General features: G+C 42.8%; 1 protein-coding gene across 4 annotated transcripts in view; it reads right to left on the bottom strand.

Moving 5' to 3' along the window:
- The window catches only part of ssbp4 (single stranded DNA binding protein 4), a 105,104-nt gene that overhangs the window by 7,879 nt on the left and 74,587 nt on the right, over positions 1–22,638 (bottom strand). For 2 of the 4 annotated variants that reach the window (XM_046048564.1, XM_046048566.1), the window contains exons 5-8: positions 12,991–13,080; positions 3,561–3,644; positions 1,299–1,437; positions 1,069–1,136 (exon numbers count right to left, since the gene is read on the bottom strand). In XM_046048564.1, the coding sequence (XP_045904520.1) occupies positions 1,069–1,136; positions 1,299–1,437; positions 3,561–3,644; positions 12,991–13,080 (381 nt within the window). The remainder of the gene's footprint in view (positions 1–1,068; positions 1,137–1,298; positions 1,438–3,560; positions 3,645–12,990; positions 13,081–22,638) is intronic. The other 2 variants (XM_046048567.1, XM_046048565.1) reach the window with 1 other exon arrangement.

Below are 22,638 nucleotides of genomic sequence, written 5' to 3'. Positions count from 1 at the left end.
GTATAATTATGTGATGTATGGGGCTGTGTGTGTGCGTGAAAGTGCACAGCTGTGTGTGAGTGTGTTTGAGTATGTCAGTATGTTGTGTGCCTCTGTGTATGTGCCTCTATGTGTCCATGCTCCCCTCTGTGTGTTTACGTGTATGTTTTCATGGCTACCCAGCAGGCGGGTTTGGCTGGCACTTGTGTATTTGTGTGTGTGAGAGTGTGTGTGAATGGGACAGATATAGACAGAGAGAGAGAGAGAGAGTAGAGGGGCAGGCCAGAGAGCAGCTCCACTCAGAGGAAGAGTTTTGTTCAGCAGACGATTACACTTGTCGAGCAGATGCCACGCCAGCTGCTGGTACGCTCACTGCCAAAGTCACCGAGCCAGGGTGGCACAGAGAGGGGCCGAGGGGCATAGGGAGAGCGTGTGTGTGTGTCTTTGTGTGAGGTGATGTTGGAGCGGGAGGTGGTTGGGTGCAGGATGAAGCAGCTGTCTGGTAATGGTAATTCAAAAGGACACTGTTGTTTAAGCATCTTATGTATTACACTGAATCGCATCAACAAAAATTAAAGTGATAAAAAGGAAACCAACAGAGCCACAATTGGCACCATTTTTGGTCAAAATGTGTTGGTGGTGGCTGGCGCAGAGCAGCCTGAGTACTCCATCTCTGTTTGTCTCCCAAGGTAGGAGTCGGCAAGTAGGACTGGCGTTGGCAGTGGGTGAGCTCTGTTCGGAGCCAAGCTAATCATCAGAGCGTTTCTGACATTTAAAGGCAAAGTTACGAGGCTGGCAGAACCTAAATTTCTCATCAGCAGAGACGAAGGATGTTCTGCATGCAGTTTAAAGGCCTGGTTTGACATTATAGCTCTTTTATGGTAGCCCTTAACGAAGGGCAACCCAACATTGGGTTTGTTCATAAACTGACAGGCCAAGCACCTTCAAATCTGGCTGTGTGGCAGCTGCTGAGTGAGAGTGCAGTGGGCTGGTAGTGCTGAAGGACGCCATCCACTGTCATGACTTTATTAACACAGTCCTTTGTGTTTTATTCTATATGACTGCTTGAGCAATAAAACAGGTACCTACCTGTGGGCCCATGCCCCCCATGCCCCGAGGAGGATTCATTCTCATTGGACCTCCCATGTTTGGATGTCCTGTGGTGAAACACAGAGAGTGCAGCTTGTTAGAATGGCAGCACTATTTAGATCAATAATCATTCCATAAATGAGAAGAAAGCGTTCTCATTCAGAATCCAATATGAGATTGCGAGTGTGCGAGGAGGGGAAAGAGCAGCCCTCTCTGAAATAACACCACACCTTTGTCAATACCTTGAGGTCTGGTGGGGTCCAGGCTGTTTGGCAAGAGGGGCTGTGACCCGGGGATGCTCCCAGGAGGCTGATTTGGCATACGGAGGGAGGGCCTCGGGCCACCTGGGTACCTTGGAGACATGAATGGCTGCAGGAAGGACATGAGAAGGACAATGAGTACTTTATTTCAGGATGATCACGAGCAGAATACTTGCTTTAATTCTTGACAGATGGGGCTTTAAAGTTTGAAAAATAAGTTTCCTCTTGACCTCGTTTTAATCAAGTGCAATTCCAAAACTCTAAGATAGGATTATGCACAAGTGCATTAATTGAATTTGCATGAAATCTAGCGGCTAATTTATAAAGACAACCAAAATCAATGAATTCCATACCCAGTAAGGGTAACGTTATGATTTTCTCAAAAGACGGTGATTATGAAGAATTAATTAAAGGTAATCTGACAATATTTATTTATAGAAAGAAGTAAGGACATGAATAGAGATGAAATTATAAAAAAAAAAAACAATGCATGAGATATAAAATATACAATCCACCCACAGCGTTCATGTCTCAGTGTATCGTTGTCATTATCAGCTAAGCCACTGTTTTTTTTTTTACTTCTCTCTTCTTTTAAGACACTGCTATTTGGGGGGTTTGAACTATCTAAGCGCAGATCTCTACAGAATAATAATAACACTAACATTATGGTAATAACATTCTTACAATCAGCCTAAAGTAAAGGTCTCATCCCTTTGTATATCTGTGAATATACTCCTCCAAAGCAGAAAGGTTTCCACATAAAATGGACAAGTCACAGGGTTTGATGACAGACAAACTCTTAATAAATAAGACTCCTACTTCTAGGTAGTGAAACTAGCACAAAAGGCTTAGTAAACTTGACTCTCTGTATCTAACCTGCACGGTGTTGCGCTGTTACCTTTGCAAGTCAGCAGGGGGAGCTATTGTGTTGACGAATAATATACTGTAGTAGCTTTGTTACATTTACCAAGAAAAAGGGGCCTGTCATTAAGTTTTATAAAGTAAGACCTCGGGTGGTAAAATCCATTAGGATAAAAGTAAAGGAGGACAGATAAGAGAGGAAGAGAACATGCAGGATAGAAACTTAAAGACTGGAAGAACAATATGGGAGGGAGGTGGAGCAGAAGAGAACAGGAACATGACACAGTTGGATGGGAGGATGAAGTCACACAAGGAGAGGAAGTGTTCTACATGTTAATGTTTGCCTTTTTTGTACAGCTGCACATTTTCTCACCGTGTCTGTATCACCAGACACCAGTGCTACAAAAATGCAGCCCTGATAGTGAGATTCATAACATAAACTGAAGACATCATCCACACAGATGTTTCAGCAGAGAGGGGACAAGAAATGGCTGGCCAAGACACACATACAGAGCTGGCGCACAACTAGTGAATAATGTAAAGCACCCCAGACAGATGGTTTTCAGAATCACCTATGAGAGTGCGCTGCTGCAACTACAAATACCCACATCCAGTGAGCCATATTTCAGTGTCAGATGATAAGAGTTAATTCTGAACTCAATCCAAGTATTTTAGTATCAAGGGGAAACATGCTGATCTGAATGCAGATTGGGTGAGAGTTGTGTGTTTTGGTCACGGAGCATGAACAGCAGAATAATGTTCATATCATCATCTTCACACAGAGATAAGCACAGACAACACAAATACAACAGGAGACTGGCTTTCAATGGTAATTATGTACTGTATGTTTTGTGTGTATGTGTGTGTGCTTGGGGCAAGTGGAGGACAAGTTATATAATTCCAGTTAGCCCTTGAGGCGAGGACTGACATACTACTGTTTTCTTTTTTCTCCTACTCCTTCACTTTCCTCCTCCTCTCCTCTCCCCTCCTCCTTTGACCATGTTGTGGTGGGTTTGTGCATGAAGAGCAGCACCATGTCAGGCTCTGCTGCAATATTAATGGTCTATTGATGGACTATGGGATGATGATTGCTGGGCTGAGGAAGAGAGAAGGCCCTCCAGATGCACCTCCGCTCCTTACAGCTGGGCCAACACAGCTAAATTATTCATCCAACCCACCATCGTGGATGCTGCCTGTCCTGTTTGTTAGCACAACAGGGGACCTGTGTGCTGTTCGTACACTGTTGTGCGAGTGAGTGCATGAGTGAGTGAGCGAGAGAGTGAATGAGTGTGAGAAAGTGAGAGAAAGTAGGCTTAGAGAGGGAACTAAAACACAGCAGCTTAGGGGAGGGTGTAAATGTTTCCGTCTTACCTGTCCATGAGGTCCCATCATGGGATTACTGGGGTTGTGTGGGGGAGGCTGCGTATGAGGGGAAGGCTGAGATCCTGGAGGACCCTGGTGAAGAAAATTCAAAAAGATATCAGTGAATTGCTACGATAATGTATTTGGTGATATTCAAGCCTTCTTGGGAAAAAAATATGTTCAACAAAATCCCTTTTCACTGATTAAAAGGACAATGTGATCTAACATTTCCACTGTTTGTAATAATAATTTCCCTTTCTAGAAACAGTTTTCCGGTCACCAGTAGGAATAGAGTGTATAAGGGTAAACTGAACATTCAATTTTTTTTAATATTGTGTATGTCGTAGTAGCATTTTTTCCACAGCTGATTATGACATGCACAAGAATAAAAATGATAAATTAATGATCATTCTCATGTGTTCAACATTTTAAACCAGCATTTGGAAACGTTTCTGACATTATTACTGAATCTAATGTCTGCCTGAAATGGCAGAGTATAGTACCAGTCCTACTGAGAATCAACACCAAACTGTAATTTGTGGCTGCTTTTTCACCACTTGCAAATCTGTGCAATTAAATTGTAACAGTTTTCATCAAGCCAAACACCATGGTAGCCCACAGCACAGACACTACAAGCACTCCGACAAGACAAAGACCAGCGTGACATGGTGGAAAGACAAAGCAAATGAGTGACTGCTTAGAGACATACAGGTAGAGCTTGTATTTTCCACAGTAGTTACTGAACCAAACCAGAGCTAAAATACCAGTAAATATTTGATTTATAAGCATCACGGCTAGAAACCCAACTCCTACGGGATGATAATGCTGCTCTTTGTGAGTCCAGTGTGTAAGGAGGTAACTGTTAGCTAACATGTTGCCGACAACATGATAAGTTCATTTATAATGGCAAATCTCTGCTGCTGTTTGTTTCTTCCCACTAGTGGTCAAGATCACGTAGTGCAGATTTAATTGCCCTTACAGGCAGAGAGTAATTACAACATGGCCAATTTAAGTATGTATAATTACAGCACAACTATCATATCTATTCTGCTACATCAACAAGGACTGCATGAAATGAGATTTGTCACTGGCATTTGCAGAGGGCCACATTGATTTTTATGTACAGGAATTGCTAATTGCCAGGATGAGGTCAGATCACTTTACAAGGTGGACTTTAATCAACATTCAATTACAATCACAGTCTTATTTTTCTAAATTTTGCCATGACAATGTTTGATCCAGTTTGGCAGAGGCACTGCTGTCCATTACACAGTCAAGGGCCAAAGCAAGCTTCATTTTATTGCTCACTTTCAACTCTACAGAGATGTGCCAAATATTTGAACTCAATCAAACATCATTATGGCAAAACACAGAAAAATGAGTCCCAGGTCAAAAATAATATAAATTATTCTGTCTCTTAAATCCACTCTGTATTGATGACTCAGTCACTGGTATGTGAACTGCAGTTTCAGTTTCGTCAATTTCGACAGTGAATTTACCATTTCTCGAGTTAATCGCTCACAGCAAACACTGTTCTAAGTACATTAAAGTGAATACTGTATGAACTTTGACCTGGTTGCCCCTTCCTACAGCAAGCTCATCTGACTCCATCTGCAGCCGCTTCAGCAGAGAACTGTTACTACCTGTACATCAATACGGAGAAAGAGGACCACCCACTTCCCAACCAGGCTTATCTCCTAGTCTGCCAGAGCCTCTGTCAAGCACTCTGCTATCAGGTAACATTAAAGGTGGGTGTGTGTACGTGTGTGTGAGTTGTGCAACTGAGCAGTGATGAGTGTGAATATGAGATCTTCCCCTTTTTCACAGGTGAAAGCAGGATCTTCTTTCAGGTGCTCAGTGTGCGTGCTGGTTTGAATATGTGTGTGCATGTATAGTATGTGTATGCAAGGGGGCTGCTGAGGGGTGGAGGAGGATGCTACTTCAACAGGTGTGTATCTAACATCACAGTGAAAAGCTAAGGGATTAGGGGATTACCCATGTGCAATATAACCTGACACGCACACACACAGACACACACGCGCACGCACGCACGCACACACACACACACACACACACACACACACACACACACACACAAACACTCTGACAGGCTCTGGTAGACATGTTTACATAATTTTGCATTTTTTCAAGTCCATAGATAAATTTAGTAAATTTACAATGACATAAAGCTAAAATACTTCACATTTCAGAAGCTGCAATCAGCAAATATTTCTCAAGCATTCTGGTTTAATAAAATTACTTAAAGCTGACTATAACATCTTTAAAATTGATGGATGACAATATTTTGTTAGGAGAAAGATTAGACATTCCTAGTGAAAACTGGTACAGGCGATGTGTCCCCATGCGTCCCTCTAGCCCGACACCAACACTTGCACACATACTCCCTTTAAATCTCTCCTTTCCTCTCCCTCTCTTCCCCTTTCCCACACCGCCCAATGCGCCGCCCTCCCTGTGTGAGTGCTCTGTTGGCATGACTGGGATGGTGGAGTGCCGACAGAGCTGAGCACCAGAAACCTATGGGCACTGCCACAGTGGGAAAATAAACATATCTGACTGACAGCTTGAAACAAATGCTTTCCCACAAACACAGACACAGTGCCGCTGCGCTACCAGGTATGCTGTATAAGCTCAGAATTTGGCAGGAGAGGTGAGCTTTACATACACGAGAAGACCTTTCTGTTCATAAGCAGAAGCACTTACTCATGGATTCACAACGCTTTCTAAAAAGTGTTGAGCTCAGCAGTAGCAGAGCTCTAAAGACAGGTGCTTCCTATCCTTTTGAGACACGGCAGTTGACTTTTCTTGCCGCATTGATTCTATTCATCTCATTATCATGAGACCGACTCATCTGAGAAGCTATCAAGTCTTCAATAAAGCCACTTATTAACCAGCTACAAAACATGGAGTCGGTCAATAATCGAGGCAACATTCTGGAAATATTTATTTAGTTTTACATACAGTATACTCTGGCTGTGTTGACACAGTTATGGCTTTGTACCGGTGCCACTGTGGTTGTTCTGCCACTCTGTGTGTGTATGTTTTGGGTGGTTAACACCAGCTGTACTGACTCGCTCTGTCTCTCAGCAGGTTCACACTGGGGCTAATGCAGCGCTAGCTCTGTCTGACCTCAGAGGTTATTGTTGTTGACGTGCCAGTCTGAGTGTGTGTTTGTGTGTGTGTGTCTCTAACAAGACACCCCTGCAGGGTCTGGCTGCACTGATCCAGCTGCAGCAGTCTGCTTCTCTTCGGCACACAACCGAACACACACAATCTAGTTTTAGTCACTTAGGGGGACATTGCATTGACTTGCATTTATTTCTTGGAGCCTTACCTTACCCTAATCGTAACCATAGCCACCACATGTCTAACCCCACCCCCATCCATTAGCATAACCATAATCCAATCCTTTTCACTTTAAACCAAAAATAAATAAACAAACAAAAATCTTGAGGACCGAAGCTTAGAAGAAGAGTACACATAATGTGGCTGTGTGAATATGCACACGCACACGCAAACACAGACACAAACACAGATTGTGCTCCTCTCTTGTTCCTCTCTATAATGTGCCATAATAGAGCACAGCTCCTCTGGCTGGGCCTCCCTGGGCCTTCCTGCTATTACATCTGAATGGGGCAGCATATGGCCTTTATGGCCTTACTGTTCTCTCTACAGGTCCCTGCAGAGAGGGGGAGAGAGAGAGAGCTTCAACTGTCACAGAGGTGTAGGCAGGGCGAGTTTGAAAAGTAGCTTGGTTGGAGTGTGTGCGAGTGAGTGTGTTTGCGTGGTGTTGTTTGTGTGTATGTGTAGTAGAGGGGGAGTAGGAGGGGGACACGGGGAGCGTTAAATGAAGCAATTAATAAAATCATTTTCTACCCGGCTAAGGAGATAACAGCTTGGCACAGTACCACAAACCCATCAACACAGCCCCTTCGCCTCCCCACCACTCATTTCAGCTTAAGGAAGACCCACACCGCTGCCCCTGATGGACCAATAACAGAGAGGGGGAGAGAGGGAGAGAGAAAAAGGGATGGAAGAGTACCAGTCATTTGAGTTTTCTTTTCTTGTTTACAGCTGCTAACACTAGAGGGCAGTGTGTAACTGCCGTCAAACTACTGGACACACACACACACACACACACACACACACAAACAGAGCAGGAACACAAAGCAGCCTGCATCACTGAACACAACAAACAAAGCCAAGATGAGCAGCACCACAGACACACATACACACACACACACACACACACACACACACACACACACACACACACACACACACACTGAGTGCACACTCATTGTCATTCCTTGCTAACATTCCAGTGAGAGCGGCAGTGGCAGCAGTAGGTCTCCTGCTAGCTCATGCTATATAGCATGGCAACACGTCAGCTCAGAGACGGGAGCACACTATCAAGGGGTGTTTTCTCCCAGAGGACGGCGGTGAAACGCTAACAGCCATTTAAACGTGTTAGGATGGCACCAAATGATTTATATACATCTGTGACCCCCCTCCTTAGCTGAGAGGAACGTTCAGAGTGTACAGGCTGAAGTTTCACCAACACACAGGGAAACATGTGCTGGTGTGTGTGCGTGTCTGTTTAGAGGGAGTTCTCACATCTGTCTCTAAACAGATAAAACATAGTGTATCGGAAACGTGCTGCTGATAGGGAAGAAGCATGCACAGTTGGAGACAAAGGCTACATTGAAATCACTGTTTAACTGTAGTGACTCTTATCAACGTGTTTGAACTACGTCTAACAGAAGCTACAGGCAGACAATGGACAGAGAAAACGTTTGCTGAGGACTGCCTCTCATTTCTAAGTGTCTGTCATTCCAACGAGAGCTGTTAGGTATCATTGTTGTCGCTGTCCTCTCAAGGATAAGCATTGACGATAAGAGTCAAAGACGGTTCCTCTCCCCAATGGGTTTATTGCAGGCAGAAGTGGAAACTTTTACCTGCACATTCTCGCCTGGGTCCTTTAGCATCTTTCTTTTTGAATCTTCTATTCACAGCGCTATTTCAGATATGGTAGAAAAAGATATTAAAATGTTTCGCAGAGCTTTTTCATAAACTATCTGTTGGTTGCTTTTGTCCGGTGGTCAAAGAAGTTGAAGACGTTTCACACTTCTGTCCTTCAGTCATCCTGCATCTAAACTGACATCCTCCACTGAAGGACCAACACTGACCCCGACCTAACACTGAGATTTGACATTTCAACTTTACCAGATAATAAACAATCCCTGAGCCACCATTCTCCAACCATCTGCATGATTGTCTCCCATTCATGTTTTAAAGCCACCTTGTTTACCTGCACCATATTTATCTGGGTCTTTGTAATACAAATGACCAGAATGAACCCTGAGATCAGTCTTTACCTTTGATAAATAAACTGCTGAGAGCAGATGTCTCCCTAATTCACCATGTGCCTGCCATGTGTCAGCTTTGAACAGGTTCTTAAATTTGTCTTTGATACCTGGGTTGCTTGTTCTTAAATGTGTAATCAAATCTAATCCTCTTGTTGTGCTTTTCGGTGTTGTCCCTGAAGAGCTGCAATTACCTGCAGTACAACACGCTGCCCTTGACTTCGGATCCCTTTTTTGGCAACAGGAGCCATTTCAGTTCAGTAGAAAGAGGCTGCCCCACCCCAAACTGGTTTACAGACTTAATGGAGTGCATGAACTTTTTAGAGAACCTGACATACCACGTGTAGATCAGAGAGTAACGTCAACAAAGACGGATTTTTGGGGCACTATTTGATAAATGGACCATATAAACCTCTAAAGAGCACATTTCTTATCTAATTAGCTGCTCCCAGGACAGAAGCCTAACACTTTCCTTAATTATGTATTATAAAAACTGTGCAGTAAATCTTAACATTTTCCTGATACACTTCATGTCTGCCTATGGAGCAGCGGCAGGGAGGAGAGTCCATCAACTGTCCACTCTTGTCGTCAGCTGTCATTTTTGTTATCACACATCTCCAATAAGTAACATTTTTGAAAGACTTTCCTGACGCCTCAGTGTCCTCTCCTCTCCTCCACTCTGCTGCTTTCTTTTCCTTCTCCTCAATGCCTTTCCTTGCCCCCCACCCCCCCTTGCTTGTCCTCCCCAGAGGGCCATGATGCAGCAACACCGGACTTTCAGTGAGAGGAGAGGAGGATTATATAGCAAATGTATAGTTCCCCATACCAACACATCTCTCTGTTATTTTTGCCACTTATAGCATGTCTCTCATGCCCAGTTCGTCCTACAGCTACAGTTTAGGGGGGGCATGGGAGCGGACGCCCTCCTTCTCCTCCTCCCTCCAACTCCATTTTCCTCCACTATCCCTCCTTTGCCCCTCATCCTTCTCTCACAGTACCACAGCCAATAACAGTGTTGGGGTCACCTATGTTAATTACCCCGCTAGTGCAACTGGGGAAAATATCTGCAATACACACACACACACACACGTGGACAGTTCACACACAACGGAATCGGTGAGTAAGCATGTGTCACTGAAGCAGCGTGTGTGAGAGTGAGAAAATAATGGTTTCAAAGACAAGGGAAATGGAGAGAGTGAGGAAATGTCATGGAGAAGGATGTCAGACGTACGAAGGAGAGAGGAGAGGGAGAAGGTGGCAAGAGGAAGCCGACCCGGAGTTGAGATGGGAAATTACTAAAGCACGGAGAAAATTCTGTTTTAATAGATACAATCCATTCACAATTTCACTTCAAAAACATAATATAATGTTTAATATTTGAGTTTTGACTCTTCTGCACTAAAAACACTACAAACGTGGAATTTCCCACTGTCAATTGACTGACCTTACTTCCAGTGTAACTTAGAGCAGTGAGGTGAGTGTGTAAATTCTCAACAATTTGTGGGAGGGAAAGATAAAAACAATTTGCTTCCCCTTCACCCGAATGAAGAAATGAACTGCAGAAAACTAAGTATGAAACTAAGCAGAAAACTAATGGTTGCAACCATTAGCTCACCGGGGAGTGGATGTCAGCTACATAAGCAGTGTGGTTTTAGCCGTAGTTGAAAGATGTCATATGGAAACGCTACAACACATTTAAACAGACTGTTGTTCTGCTTGTTAAAGGGAAATGATTTATTTAGGGGGGTGCAGGGAATATTTTCTTCATGTTTCTGAGGGTTATGCAGGCTCTATGTCCACACTTTTATATGGTTCTCTTTACTTTTGCCTGTCTTGCTGCTCAGATTATCTGAGCTAAGCAAAAAGAAGAGAGTGAATATTGCTCTACCCTCTGCCCATCCTGTCTGTCTATCTGTCTGTCTGCCATGCACACAGGCTCTATTTATGGAAAGCAATGTCACTCATGCAACACCATCAGATAGCTTTCTCCCTGGCCTGCTCACTGCTCATACATCATTAACATTCTCCACGACCCCAGTGCGCGCACACACACACACACACACACACACACACACACACACACACACAGGCTGCACAGCACACGTCATGATGCCAATCAACCAGTACAAGACAATGCAGCCACATGGCTATACAGTTCCACACTGTATGTATACAAATCAGGCATATAACATTTTTTTTAAAGCGTCATCATTAATAATACGTAGATTATTATCAGATACTGTACATTTTGTTATTTTTATAACAAATACTCCGATGTGTACAGTTATTAGAGCTGCAACTAATGAGCAATTAATCTGCAGTCCGTTATTTTTTCAATCTACAGTTTAGAGAAAATAGTGAAAAATGTGCATTACAGTTTCTCACAGCCCAAAGTGACGTCTTCAAATCACTTTTGTCTTACCAATGGTCAAAACCCCCATGATATTCACTTACCAAAGAAAAGTAGAATATCCTCAAATTTGACACATTTTTGGCACTTTTACTTAGTGAACAAACTGAAAAGGATTCATTATTCATTTTCGGTTGATGAACTGAGTAAGTGACTAAAAACTTCTGCACTAACTGTCGGGCTACATTTTTAATTCAAGAGTCAGGGCTGCTGCGATGGACTGGCGACCTGTCCAGGGTGTACCCCTGCCTTTCGCCCAATGTAAGCTAGGATTGGCTCCAGCCCCCCACGACCCTGTACGCAGGATAAGCGGTTGACGTTGGATAGATGGAGTCAGGGCTGCGATGTCTGTCATCACACCTAAAGAAATAGCTTTGGACATTTTGGGAAATGCGCTTATTCGCATTGACTTTTTTGAGTTAGATGAGAAGATTGATAACCAATCTCGTGTCTGTATGGTAAATATAAGGCCCGAAGCCAGTTATCTTAGCATTAATCCTGGAAACGGGAAAAGAGTTAACCTTGCTCTGTACAAACACACTGTAAGCACCTCTAACATCACTAACATTTTATAACTCAATTGGTTAGCATTGCTAAAAGAAACACACAAAACTGGGTGTTTTTAAAACTTCTGTTTTTGTATGGACAAAACAAACAAGATATAATGTTTTAATTAGCTAGCTTTAGGGGTGCTGGAGAAAGCACGGCATGGTCTCCCAATTATTAAAGTCTTTGTGCCAGACAAAGCTATTTGGCAACTGGTGATCACCCCTCTAACTCTCAGCAAGAAAGCAAATAAGTGTATTTTCTAGAATGTTGAACTATTTCTTTTACAGGCTGTCACAGGTATAGAGTCTTGCTCAAGGAAACATACATGCTGTGTGTCAGATTGATGTGACAAAGTCCAATATTTGCAGGTGAAAATTGTTGGTGGCTTCAACAACTGTCTTGATAGTAAAACTATTTTACTTAAAGTAGTTCAGCCATTTTCCTTTATTTTTTTCACCTCTGCTAATCCTGTGAATGTCTTTGGGCGTGTGGATACTTTAAAACCTCAATTTTTTTTGTGTTACTAGTTTAATGTGTGTCAAAGTGTTAAATAAAGCTTTGCGTGTGTGCATGTTTGTGTATGAAAAAGGAGAGAGTGACAGAAACAGAGAGAGAGAGAGAGAGAGCGAGCATGTGACCTCGTCAGCCTCAGAGACAGCCTTCAGAGAACAGTGATGACAGGAGGAATTAGTGAAGCAACACAAACCAGAGAAAATAGCCTCCTCTCCTCTCCTCAACCACAAAAAAATCTCCTAGCACTTTCACTTGCTCACTGGAGCAACATTTCATATTTGGGCAGATACAAGGATTCACAAAAACTCTTTAGAAGTCAGTTAGTAGTATCTACAGCTTCACACAGAGCACCAGGAGTTAACAACCCGAGCATGGACATATGGGACGGAGGCAGAGAGACAGAGAAGGGAACACATCTGGACAGGGATTAGGACTGCTAAAGAGGCTAAAAAAGGAGGTGGAGACAGAAGGATAGGCTTAGCGATGGCTATGGGAGGGGCAGGGAAGCTGTCGAGGGTGTTTGATGGGTGAAGGTGGGGGTGGGCGAGGGATGAAGTCAGCGAGAAAGTTATTTTTTTCTTACTTGAAAGAAGCCCGGGGGCATGGGTCCTCCTGGCATACCATCGTTGGGTGGCATGTTGCCCATCACTGGACTGGGAGCAGCGGCCGCACTCTGAAAAAACACATGAAAGCACAGTAAACACTCAGTATTCATCTTTGATGGAGCAACAGAAAGTTGTTGAAACGGGTTAAAATAATCGTGTTCACTGCAAATAATGGAAAGACAGATACGGTGTGTAGAAAATGATTTGCCACAAAATGTCCAACCCTGATTACACTCACTGAGTTTCAGGACACAAATTGAGCCATTACCAAAAACTGATGAAGATATGATTCTTTGTTCACAGTGATAAATTATCTGATGGAAGACACAAATCTATCGTGTCAAGGTGCAGATAGTTTAGGAGGAACATTATGGCTTTGGCATGCTTCCTGTGAACTATGATGCACCGTCTGACCGCAACAAATCAAGACAACCAAATCAGTCCCACCTTTTCAGGACTAGCTGAAGAGTCATACAAATGCACAGATATGATCCCATTTGCTCTGTTATGTTCCAAACTGATCTGTTGACTAACAACAACTATGTGAAAATATACAAATTATACATTTACACAATGTACAATAAAAAACTATGAATAACCAAATTCCTCAATGTCAACATTCAACACTTCCTGCAACTGCTTCAAATTAAAAGCCTTTCAGTGGTGCCTCCATGTAGGGCTAGAGATCAAACCTTTTCAATGCAAGTCCCCGAGTTGATACCCAAAACAATGCCTGTTTCAGAACCTTAATTTGAGAAAAATAGTCATGTTTTTCTACAAAACTCTTTTTTTCATTTATTGAATTATGCCAAATATCTTATTTCTTCATTTTTTCTTTAGATACAAGAATAAGCAGTTTTTATAATGTTTTAGACACATTTCATTGGGTAAAAATATTGATTCATTTCACAGCCCACCCATATGGTTTTGGTGGATTTTGTTAAATTTCTAGCAGTGTTTTGGTCCCACTTCATAATGTTAAATAACAACAACAACAAAAAAACATAATCTTGAGAGCAGTCTTTATTCCTGTGTGTAACCCCAGTTTGAATATGGCCTCCAAATATGTTTTTGGCAATATTCCCTGCATCTTTGCTCTCAATCACAATGATTTTCAACATCGCAGAGAGGACAGATGTGACACTCGCTGCTCTGGTTTTCTTCTGAGGCACTGAGGCTGACAGTTGATGTTTGGTTATGAATGCTTTGTCTGAGCTTGACATTCACACATGGCCAGCGCGATGAGAGGAGGAAACAAAAAAGTTACCCAAAGAACAAATTTTCAGCCAGAATGTGGAGCCAATTTGTGCGTTACAGGACAGTCCTGCGCTGCGGAAGAGGGAAGCTACAAACTGCAGTTCTTCCATGCCGACACACTGTCCTCTTACAAAAAACAATACTGGTTGTATGTTCAAACACTTAAAGCAACTTATCTTTATATTTTCCATACAAAGGGACATTTTATGGTTGTGCAAAAAATGGCTGTCCAAGTAGCAAATGTGGACGTTTCGTAAGGTGTTACGCTTCTCAAAATGTCAGTGTAGATGGATAGGCATAACAAAATGTTAGTCTTTGACACCAGAGACTGTTTGCATCCTGTCTCTTACAATAGACAGCATTGGTTTATTTTAACCATAACTACAGTCTTTTCCTAACCAAGTAGTTTTAGTTGCCTAAATGTAACCGTAACTTTGACCATGGAGGTGGCAGAAAATTGCTCATATAATAAATTACTTTGTTGATTATGTTGGATGACTTGTTGCATAATTGTAGAGGAACCACAGGTGCTTTAATAGAGTTAACAGTAATTTTTTTATTTCACAAAACCTGTTAGCTACCGAACATACAATGTACAAACCACAAAATGTACAAACACACACACACACACACACACACACACACACACACACACAGCGCTCTCCTCCGGCCCTTCCCCCCACTGTAACAGGAGCTTCACTCACTTCCAGAGCAAACAATCCCTCCATCCCTCGGCTGACCCACACGGCCCAGACACTAACTAACAGGCCCCGGGGCCATGAGGCAGGACAAACACACATGGACACACTGCACTGGTAAGAGGGTGTGAATCTGTGGGACTCTGAACAAATCATAAGAGACTTACAGAGTGCGGACACGGACATATCCACAGGAGTGAGAAACAAGCAGAGAGTGGAGGGAGAGAGAAGATGAGACAGAGAGAGAGAATAAAAAAGTTAGGGAGAGACATTTAAACAGACGGAGCTGCCAAACAAGAAAGATGGAGAAAGAGAGAAGAAGAGACAGAGGGATCTCTCCAATGGTGTCGAGAGGTCGGACAGTGAAGGACAGTCTGCTAAAGATGCTTCTATAGTACTCTGAGGCCTGTGTGTGTGTGTGTGTGTGTGTGAACTGTATCAGTCCCTCCCAGCATCAAGCATGAAGACAGAGAAGTCACGGGTATCAACCAAACCAGAATGTAAAGGAGCATGCAGCTAACTTGCTAGCAATGCCCACAGCATCACAAAGTTATTAATGATTAATTTTATTTATCCAACAACATAGTCTGCTGACAGCAGAGGCAGCCTAATACACAAGTCAACAAAGGATTTGGGTTGACCTGAAGTTTTATGGTTCATCATAGATGGACATTAATATAACTGATATGAAGCGCATGCTTTTTAAAACATCTGGAGGGTCCTTGTAACCTGGTGGTCTTGGACATGTACAAAGTGGCCGAAACATGTGATCTCATTCCATTTAAAAAAACATTTACATGTCAGGTATGGGTGGGGTTTCCACTTCATACTGTGTCCTGATTTAGTGCCGAAGACCTCTATAGTATATGTAACAGGATTAATAATACCGTATAATTCTAGTTTGATGGATGTAACAACTTTGCAGGATCTTCTACAAAAACACAGAGGGATCTAAGACACTTCTGACCTCAGCTGGGCCATATGAGTATGTTTAATTGTGTGCAGTTATCGAACAATGGGGCAGCAAAAACAATAGGGAAAATGCTGTATATTACACACGCAAATGTGAACAGGCACACACACAGTTGACCAGCTGTGGCGCATCGGAGAGCATTATCTATTATCTAAGGGATCAGCAGAGAGAAAGAGAGAGAGAGAGAGAGAGACGAAACGAGAAAAGGAGGATGGAAATGAAAATGAGAAGAGGAAGAGAGAGAAGGCCAGAGGTAGCTGGATGAACGGCAGGGCATCTCAGGGAGAGGAGGAAGAGTGAATGGAAGTGATGCTGGCATGTAAGTATGTGTGGCAAGTGTGTGTGTGTGTGTGTGTGTGTGTGTGTGTGTGTGTGTGGGGCTCCATGGTACTCAGGTGAAGCAGCAGCAAAAGGCCCCTTCTCCTAGTTGCCATGACAACCCCGACCTCAGCTCCTGCTCTCCAGTGCCCATTAAAACCCTCAGGCCGTCAATCATCAACATGGCCAGGGAGCAGAGAGAGAGAGAGGGGTGTGTGTGGGGGTGTGGGGGTGGGGGGGGGGGGGGGGGGGGGGGGGGGGGGGGGGGGGGGGGGGGGGGGGGGAGAACGAGAGAGGTAGGAAGAGAAGAGGAAAAAATCAGAGAAAAGAAAGAGAAAGAAGAAGAAACAGAGATGGAGTTTAAAGCAGCCTGTGTCTTTTCATAGCTGCCCTGTTTGCCGCTATCTCCCTCTTTTCTCTCTCTCTGCACACAAACAAACCCGATGCACAATACCTGAACAGTGTTAACTCCTCACACACATCACACTCCTCTGTCTCACCCTCTCCCCACCTCCATAAAACCATACAATAAAGGCAGAGCTGCATTTCATGACATTATCTTTATTCCTTCAATTTCACACAAGCTATCTTCATTCAGCACGCAATTTTAACTAATGATCCTGCTTGTTCGCTATACAACATTTTCAGTCTTAATTCTGCATCCGTCCATACCTCCTCCTCTTCCTTCATATTGGAAAAAGAGCTTCTAGATCAGTGATGTATTCAGTGTTTTTGAAATCTAAAGCTCTCTGTGTCCATTTGTTCTATCTGTTCTCTGAGGTGTGGCTCTGATGAGCTATATGAGTTTATATCTAAAAGAATAATTTGTTTGTTGAGGGAAACATACATTTTTTCCTACTTGCCCAGGCTCATTGATGCCCTTTTTATGTTTCTGCTTGCAATTTGAAGGTATATTGAAAGGTGTAAGCTGAGCTTCGTGAATGCCTCTTAGTTCAGGGAGAAAGTCTGTATAAATGAACATTTCGACATTTTGGGAAGATCGCTTTTTGCTGAGACTTAGATGAAAAGGTTGACGCTTTCATCTTTGTATGGTAAATATGAAGCCAGAGCCAGCAGCTGGTTAGCTTAGCTTAGCTTAATTTAGCATAAAGAGTGAAAACAGGGGAAACAGCAAGCATGGCTCTGTCCGAAGTAACAACATCCACCTACCAGCACATCTAAAGATCACTAATTAGACTGTTATATTTCGTTTGTTTGATTTCAAATGACAATGGAAGTGGAAAAACTCTGTTGTGTTTTTTACATTTAAGTAAGCCAACCAATTGAGATTCTGTTTAACATGTTAATGTGAGTTTTAGAGGTGTCGATTAGCTGATTTTGTTACCTTCAGACAGAGCCAAGGCTAGCTATTGCCCTTCGTTTCCAGTCTTTATGCTGAGCTAAGCTAACTTCTGCTTTACTATTTTTATCAAGGGAGTCTGCTGTCTTTGACGAGAGCGAAATGTTTCTGGTTAAAAAAAAAGAGTTGGGCTTAAAATATTGTAGTTTTTCATGTAATAAATATAAAAAGGATATAACAAGTAAAAGTCTCATCACATGTAGTCACATGTAATCTACAATTTTTGGACTCTTCTATTTGAGCCTGTTTCAGTTACTAACTAATCTCACAGGTCAACATACATTCAAACTGTAGGCACAGACATTTAAGCTATCCTCCTGTAGTTATCATCAGGCATATATTTGATAATTTTCTCTTACAGAAGGGGTCTGCTCTCCTTTTGCCCCTGGTTGTGATCCTCTTTAGCTTCACAGCGGAGACTGGCTGGTTAGGTGGCTGGCTGGCCCACAGACAGTGAGTGAGCGGCTCTATCTGTCCGGTGATCAGACCTCAGCTTCCAGGGGGTAATGGATCTGCTGTTATCTGGGTCCAGACAAGCAGGCCAACACACTGCTACCTGCTGGCCACAACAACACTGATACCGACCTGTTAGTTCTTGTGTGAGCGTCTTTCTGAGTGTGTGTATGTGTGTGTGCAAGCTTGTGTTTCTTTTAGATCACGAGGGCTCTGTCTGACCTGCCTGGACTGACCTTACAGTCTTCAGCAACCCCCCGACACACACACACACACACACACACACACACACACACACACACTATACAGTCCCCTCCAAAAGTATTGGAACGGTAAGGCAAATTCCTTTGTTTTTATTTTTGACTGAAGACATTTGGGTTTAATATCAAAAGATGAGTATGAGACAAGAGTTCAGAATTTCAGCTCTCATTTCATGGTATTCACATCTAGATATAGAGGACATACCACCCTTTGTTTGAACCAACCCATTTTTCAAGTGAGCAAAACTACTGGAACATGTGACTGACAGATGTTTCTTGTTGCCCAGGTGTTGCCTTTTAGGTTGATTGTCCAAACATTAAATATCTCTGCATGACTACTCTTAAGCTTTCATCCTTGGTTCAAATCCTATGAAGACTGCATTTCCTGTTAAAGAGGATAAACCAACATGAAGACCAGAGAGCTGTCTATGGGAGAAAAGCAAGCCACTGTCAAGCTGAGAAAAGAAGGAAAATCGACCAGAGCCTTTGGACAAACACTGGGCATAGCAAGCACAACAATTTGGAATGTCCTGAAAAAGAAAGAAATTTCTGGTGTACAGAGCAACAGACGTCAAACAGGTCGGCCAAGGAAAACAACAGTAGTTGATGACAGAAACATCGTGAGAGCTGTGAAGAAAACCCCCAAAACATCAGTAAGTGACATCACCAATGACCTCCACAGTGCAGAGTGAAGGTATCACAATCCACTGTTGGAAGAAGACTCAGAAAGCAGAAATATAGAGGCCACTCCACAAGATGCAAACCACTCATCAGCAGTAAGAATCGGAAGGCAAGATTGAAATTTGCAAAGAAGTACAGAGATGAGCTGCAAAAGTTCGGGAACACAATCTTACGGACTGATGAGACCAAGATTAATCTCTAGCAAAGTGATGGAAAGGCCAAAGTGTGGAGAAAGAAAGGAACTGCTTATGATCCAAATACTCAGCTCATCTGTGAAGCATGATGGAGGTAATGTCATGGCTTGGGCGTGCATGGCTGCTTCTGGAACAGGTTCATTAATATTTATTGATGATGTAACTGATGATGGTAGCAGCAGAATGAATTCAGAAGTGTACAGAAACATTTTGTCTGCCAATTTATGGAGAAATGCATTGAAACTAATCAGGAGGAAGTTTATCATGCAGCAGGACAATGACCCAAAGCACACTGCCAACAAAACAAAGGACTTCATCAGGTGGAAAAAGTGGAAGGTTTTAGACTGGCCAAGTCAATCAGCTGACCTTAACCCAACAGAGCCTGCATTTCACCTCCTTAAGAGGAGACTGAAGGGAGAAACAGCCCGAAACAAACAAGAACTGAAAGAAGCTGCGGTAAAAGCCTGGAATAGCATCACAAATGAGGAATACAACAGTTTGGTGATGTCGATGGGTCGCAGGCTTGAGGCAGTTATTGCAAGCAAGGGTTATGCCACCAAATATTAAATGTTATTTACTTTAAGATTATTTGTTTTACTTTACATTACATTTGCTCACCTAAGCCAGCTGTGGTCCAATACAAACGGTGATATGTCCTAAGTTGTTTAACACATCTAGATCTGAATACCAGGAAATGAAAGCTGAACTGAAATCTTGTCTCATACTCATCATTTGATCTTCAACCCAAATGTCTTCAGTGAACAACAAAAACAAAGGAATTTGCCTTATCCAATACTTTTGGAGGGGACTATATATCTCAAACACACAAAGAAACCATCAAAATGATAAAAGTCTGTGCTGACATTTTAACCACAGCTCTGGACAAAAAGTTTTCACATGTAGACACACACTTACACTCACACAGAGTCCAGTCCAACTCCTCTATGAGCTTACATTATTCACTCAAGGGCTCTCTCATTCTTCTGTTTATACCCGCTACACTCTCTATTTTTCTCTCTCATTCTGTGTCTGCTCTACTGCTACACACAACAGCCCAAACTGTGAATGCTGCTGAAAAAGCAGATGGGTTGAAGATGTTAATGTAAGAACCTGGCTTCAAAGAAAGGGTGAGGCTGTGTGGGCATATACAGGTATGCGAACGTTTGAATGAATACTCCATTGTGTGTCTATATATGTAGCTTTCTGTAGCTTTCGTGACGCTTTGCAGGCAAACTACTGGTTTCATCTGGCTTTGTGCATCTCCCAAATCTCCGTGACCAAACCAGGAATTCCTCTCCACGCTGCTCCTAACTGTCACTGCCATCACCCTTTCCTCCCAACTCCCCCCATTTGTCCTTCTGTCACAGCCCTCCTTCTCCTCATCTCTCCATCTCAGCCCTCGAGTGCTCCAATAACTCTGTCAGTGAAGTCAACTCTATAAAGATTAGCAGAGAGGCATGGAGTGTGTAAGCAGGGCTGCCGGCCGACAGACGGGCCTAATCGATGGAGCTGCCGGGCTGCTCTGCCAGGAACCCAAATCCCAACCCTGCGACATGGAAATACCCTCGATGGCAGGAGCTGCTCCCTGCGCAGGCGTGCATACAAACACACAACAGGTATGCAGCCAAATATGCTCTCTCTCCGTCTCACACACACATATGCCATTGCCTTCCCATAGCTCCGGCAGCTGTTATGTCAATCAGGTGAATTAATTACCGGTAAACAAATCTGCTTGGGATCCCCTCACAGAGCACACACAAACACAAACATACACATATCCCTCCTCCCCCGTACCGCCTCTGTCTCCCAAGTATCTCCTCCCAGCATCAGGGCCCCAGGAGCCTGGAGCTGCCTCCCAGCTACCCAGGCACCGCTTGGAGCTAGGAGCCCAGAGGGAAGGCGCTGCGGCAGGGGGACATCGCCCCGGCTCTCCCTCTGCTGCCCTGGAGCGCCTGCCTTTACTCCCGCTGCTGCCTCTCAGGCTAACCAATCAACCCATGGCAATTCACACATACTACCTGACAGGAAAGACAACACACTCAGGAATATAGATGGCATAAACACACACACGTTTGTGCACACATATATGCGCACAGACACCTGAAAAAAAGACTGCTCTGAAATTAAACAAACAAATGCTGAAACACAGACAATTCAGCTTGTCAATTCCTGCCTCCTGTAAACATGATATTGATGTGGTGACTCTCTGTGGGCTGGATGGCAGCTGACAGAACAAAGACAGGGATCCATAACACGTGACAGACAAAGCAACCCACAATGTGAATAAATAAAAACAAGCAACGAAAACTTGTTTAAGAACTAAAGGTCAGATTTCACTTCTGATGTGCACATTAGAAAAGGATACATTTAAAGCAATAATTCTGGTTTACTAAAACTTATTTTCATAGATTTGGTCATCATTCCTTCCTGAAGAAACCTGAGCAGTGACATGATCACAGGATTTAAACAAACGTCCAGGTTAACCAACACTAGTTGGACGAAAAGACAAAGAGGAACAGTGATATTATTACCCAAACCGATATTTGTACTTATAAACATCCATCACAGTTTACAGACCCACTCACTGGTTTAAGTTTGACCTACTGTACTTGCTGTAGATCCAACTGACCTATTGCTTGTTTACAACCTCTCTGATCAGCTGACAGATCATTTCATGCTCCACTGGATTTTGTTGTGACAGTGTTTCCTTTTTCCCAGAGCAGAGTGACTTCAACAATCACCACCATAACCAATATAAATGATCGCAGCCAATACAAATGATCGTAGCCAATAGAAATGATCATAGCTAATATAAATGATCGCAGTCAATAAAAATTATCATAGCCAATAGAAATGATCGTAGCCAATAGAAATGATTGCAGTCAATAGAAATTATTGTAGCCAATAGAAATGATCAAAGTCAATAGAAATGATGGATAAAACCTCATAGATCCAACTGAGATTGTAATAAACTCAAACTATCACCCCGTACACTTCCAAAACACAGCATTCACATGCCTCTTTGTTTTATCCCAGTGTTAGTTCAACAAAGAGCTAAAACAATTAGTTTGCAACTATTTTGGTAATCAATTAATCGTTTAAGTTATATACCAAGCAAAAATGCCAATGTCTGATTGCAGCTTCTGTCTTTAATTGTTGCAAACTTAATATCTATTGATTATAGACTGTAGTTGGAACAAAAATGTAAAAACGATGCTTTGGGATTTAATAAATAATGATGGACTGTTTTCAGCATTTTCTGAAATTTAGAGTAGAGTAGACAAGGAGGCGTTAGCAATACAATACAACTCGGTGCTTAAATGCTATGTAATAATATATGTAAGTGAAAGTGCCACAAACATGCATAAACTCGGTAAAACCACATATTGATGTAAAGCCAGTAAGAAGACACACACACACACACACACACAG

Source organism: Micropterus dolomieu, linkage group LG05, assembly GCF_021292245.1.
Source record: "Micropterus dolomieu isolate WLL.071019.BEF.003 ecotype Adirondacks linkage group LG05, ASM2129224v1, whole genome shotgun sequence".
NCBI lineage: Eukaryota > Metazoa > Chordata > Actinopteri > Centrarchiformes > Centrarchidae > Micropterus > Micropterus dolomieu.
The sequence above is the reverse complement of the archived record's forward strand: the minus strand, read 5'-3'. Positions and strand labels throughout refer to the sequence as shown.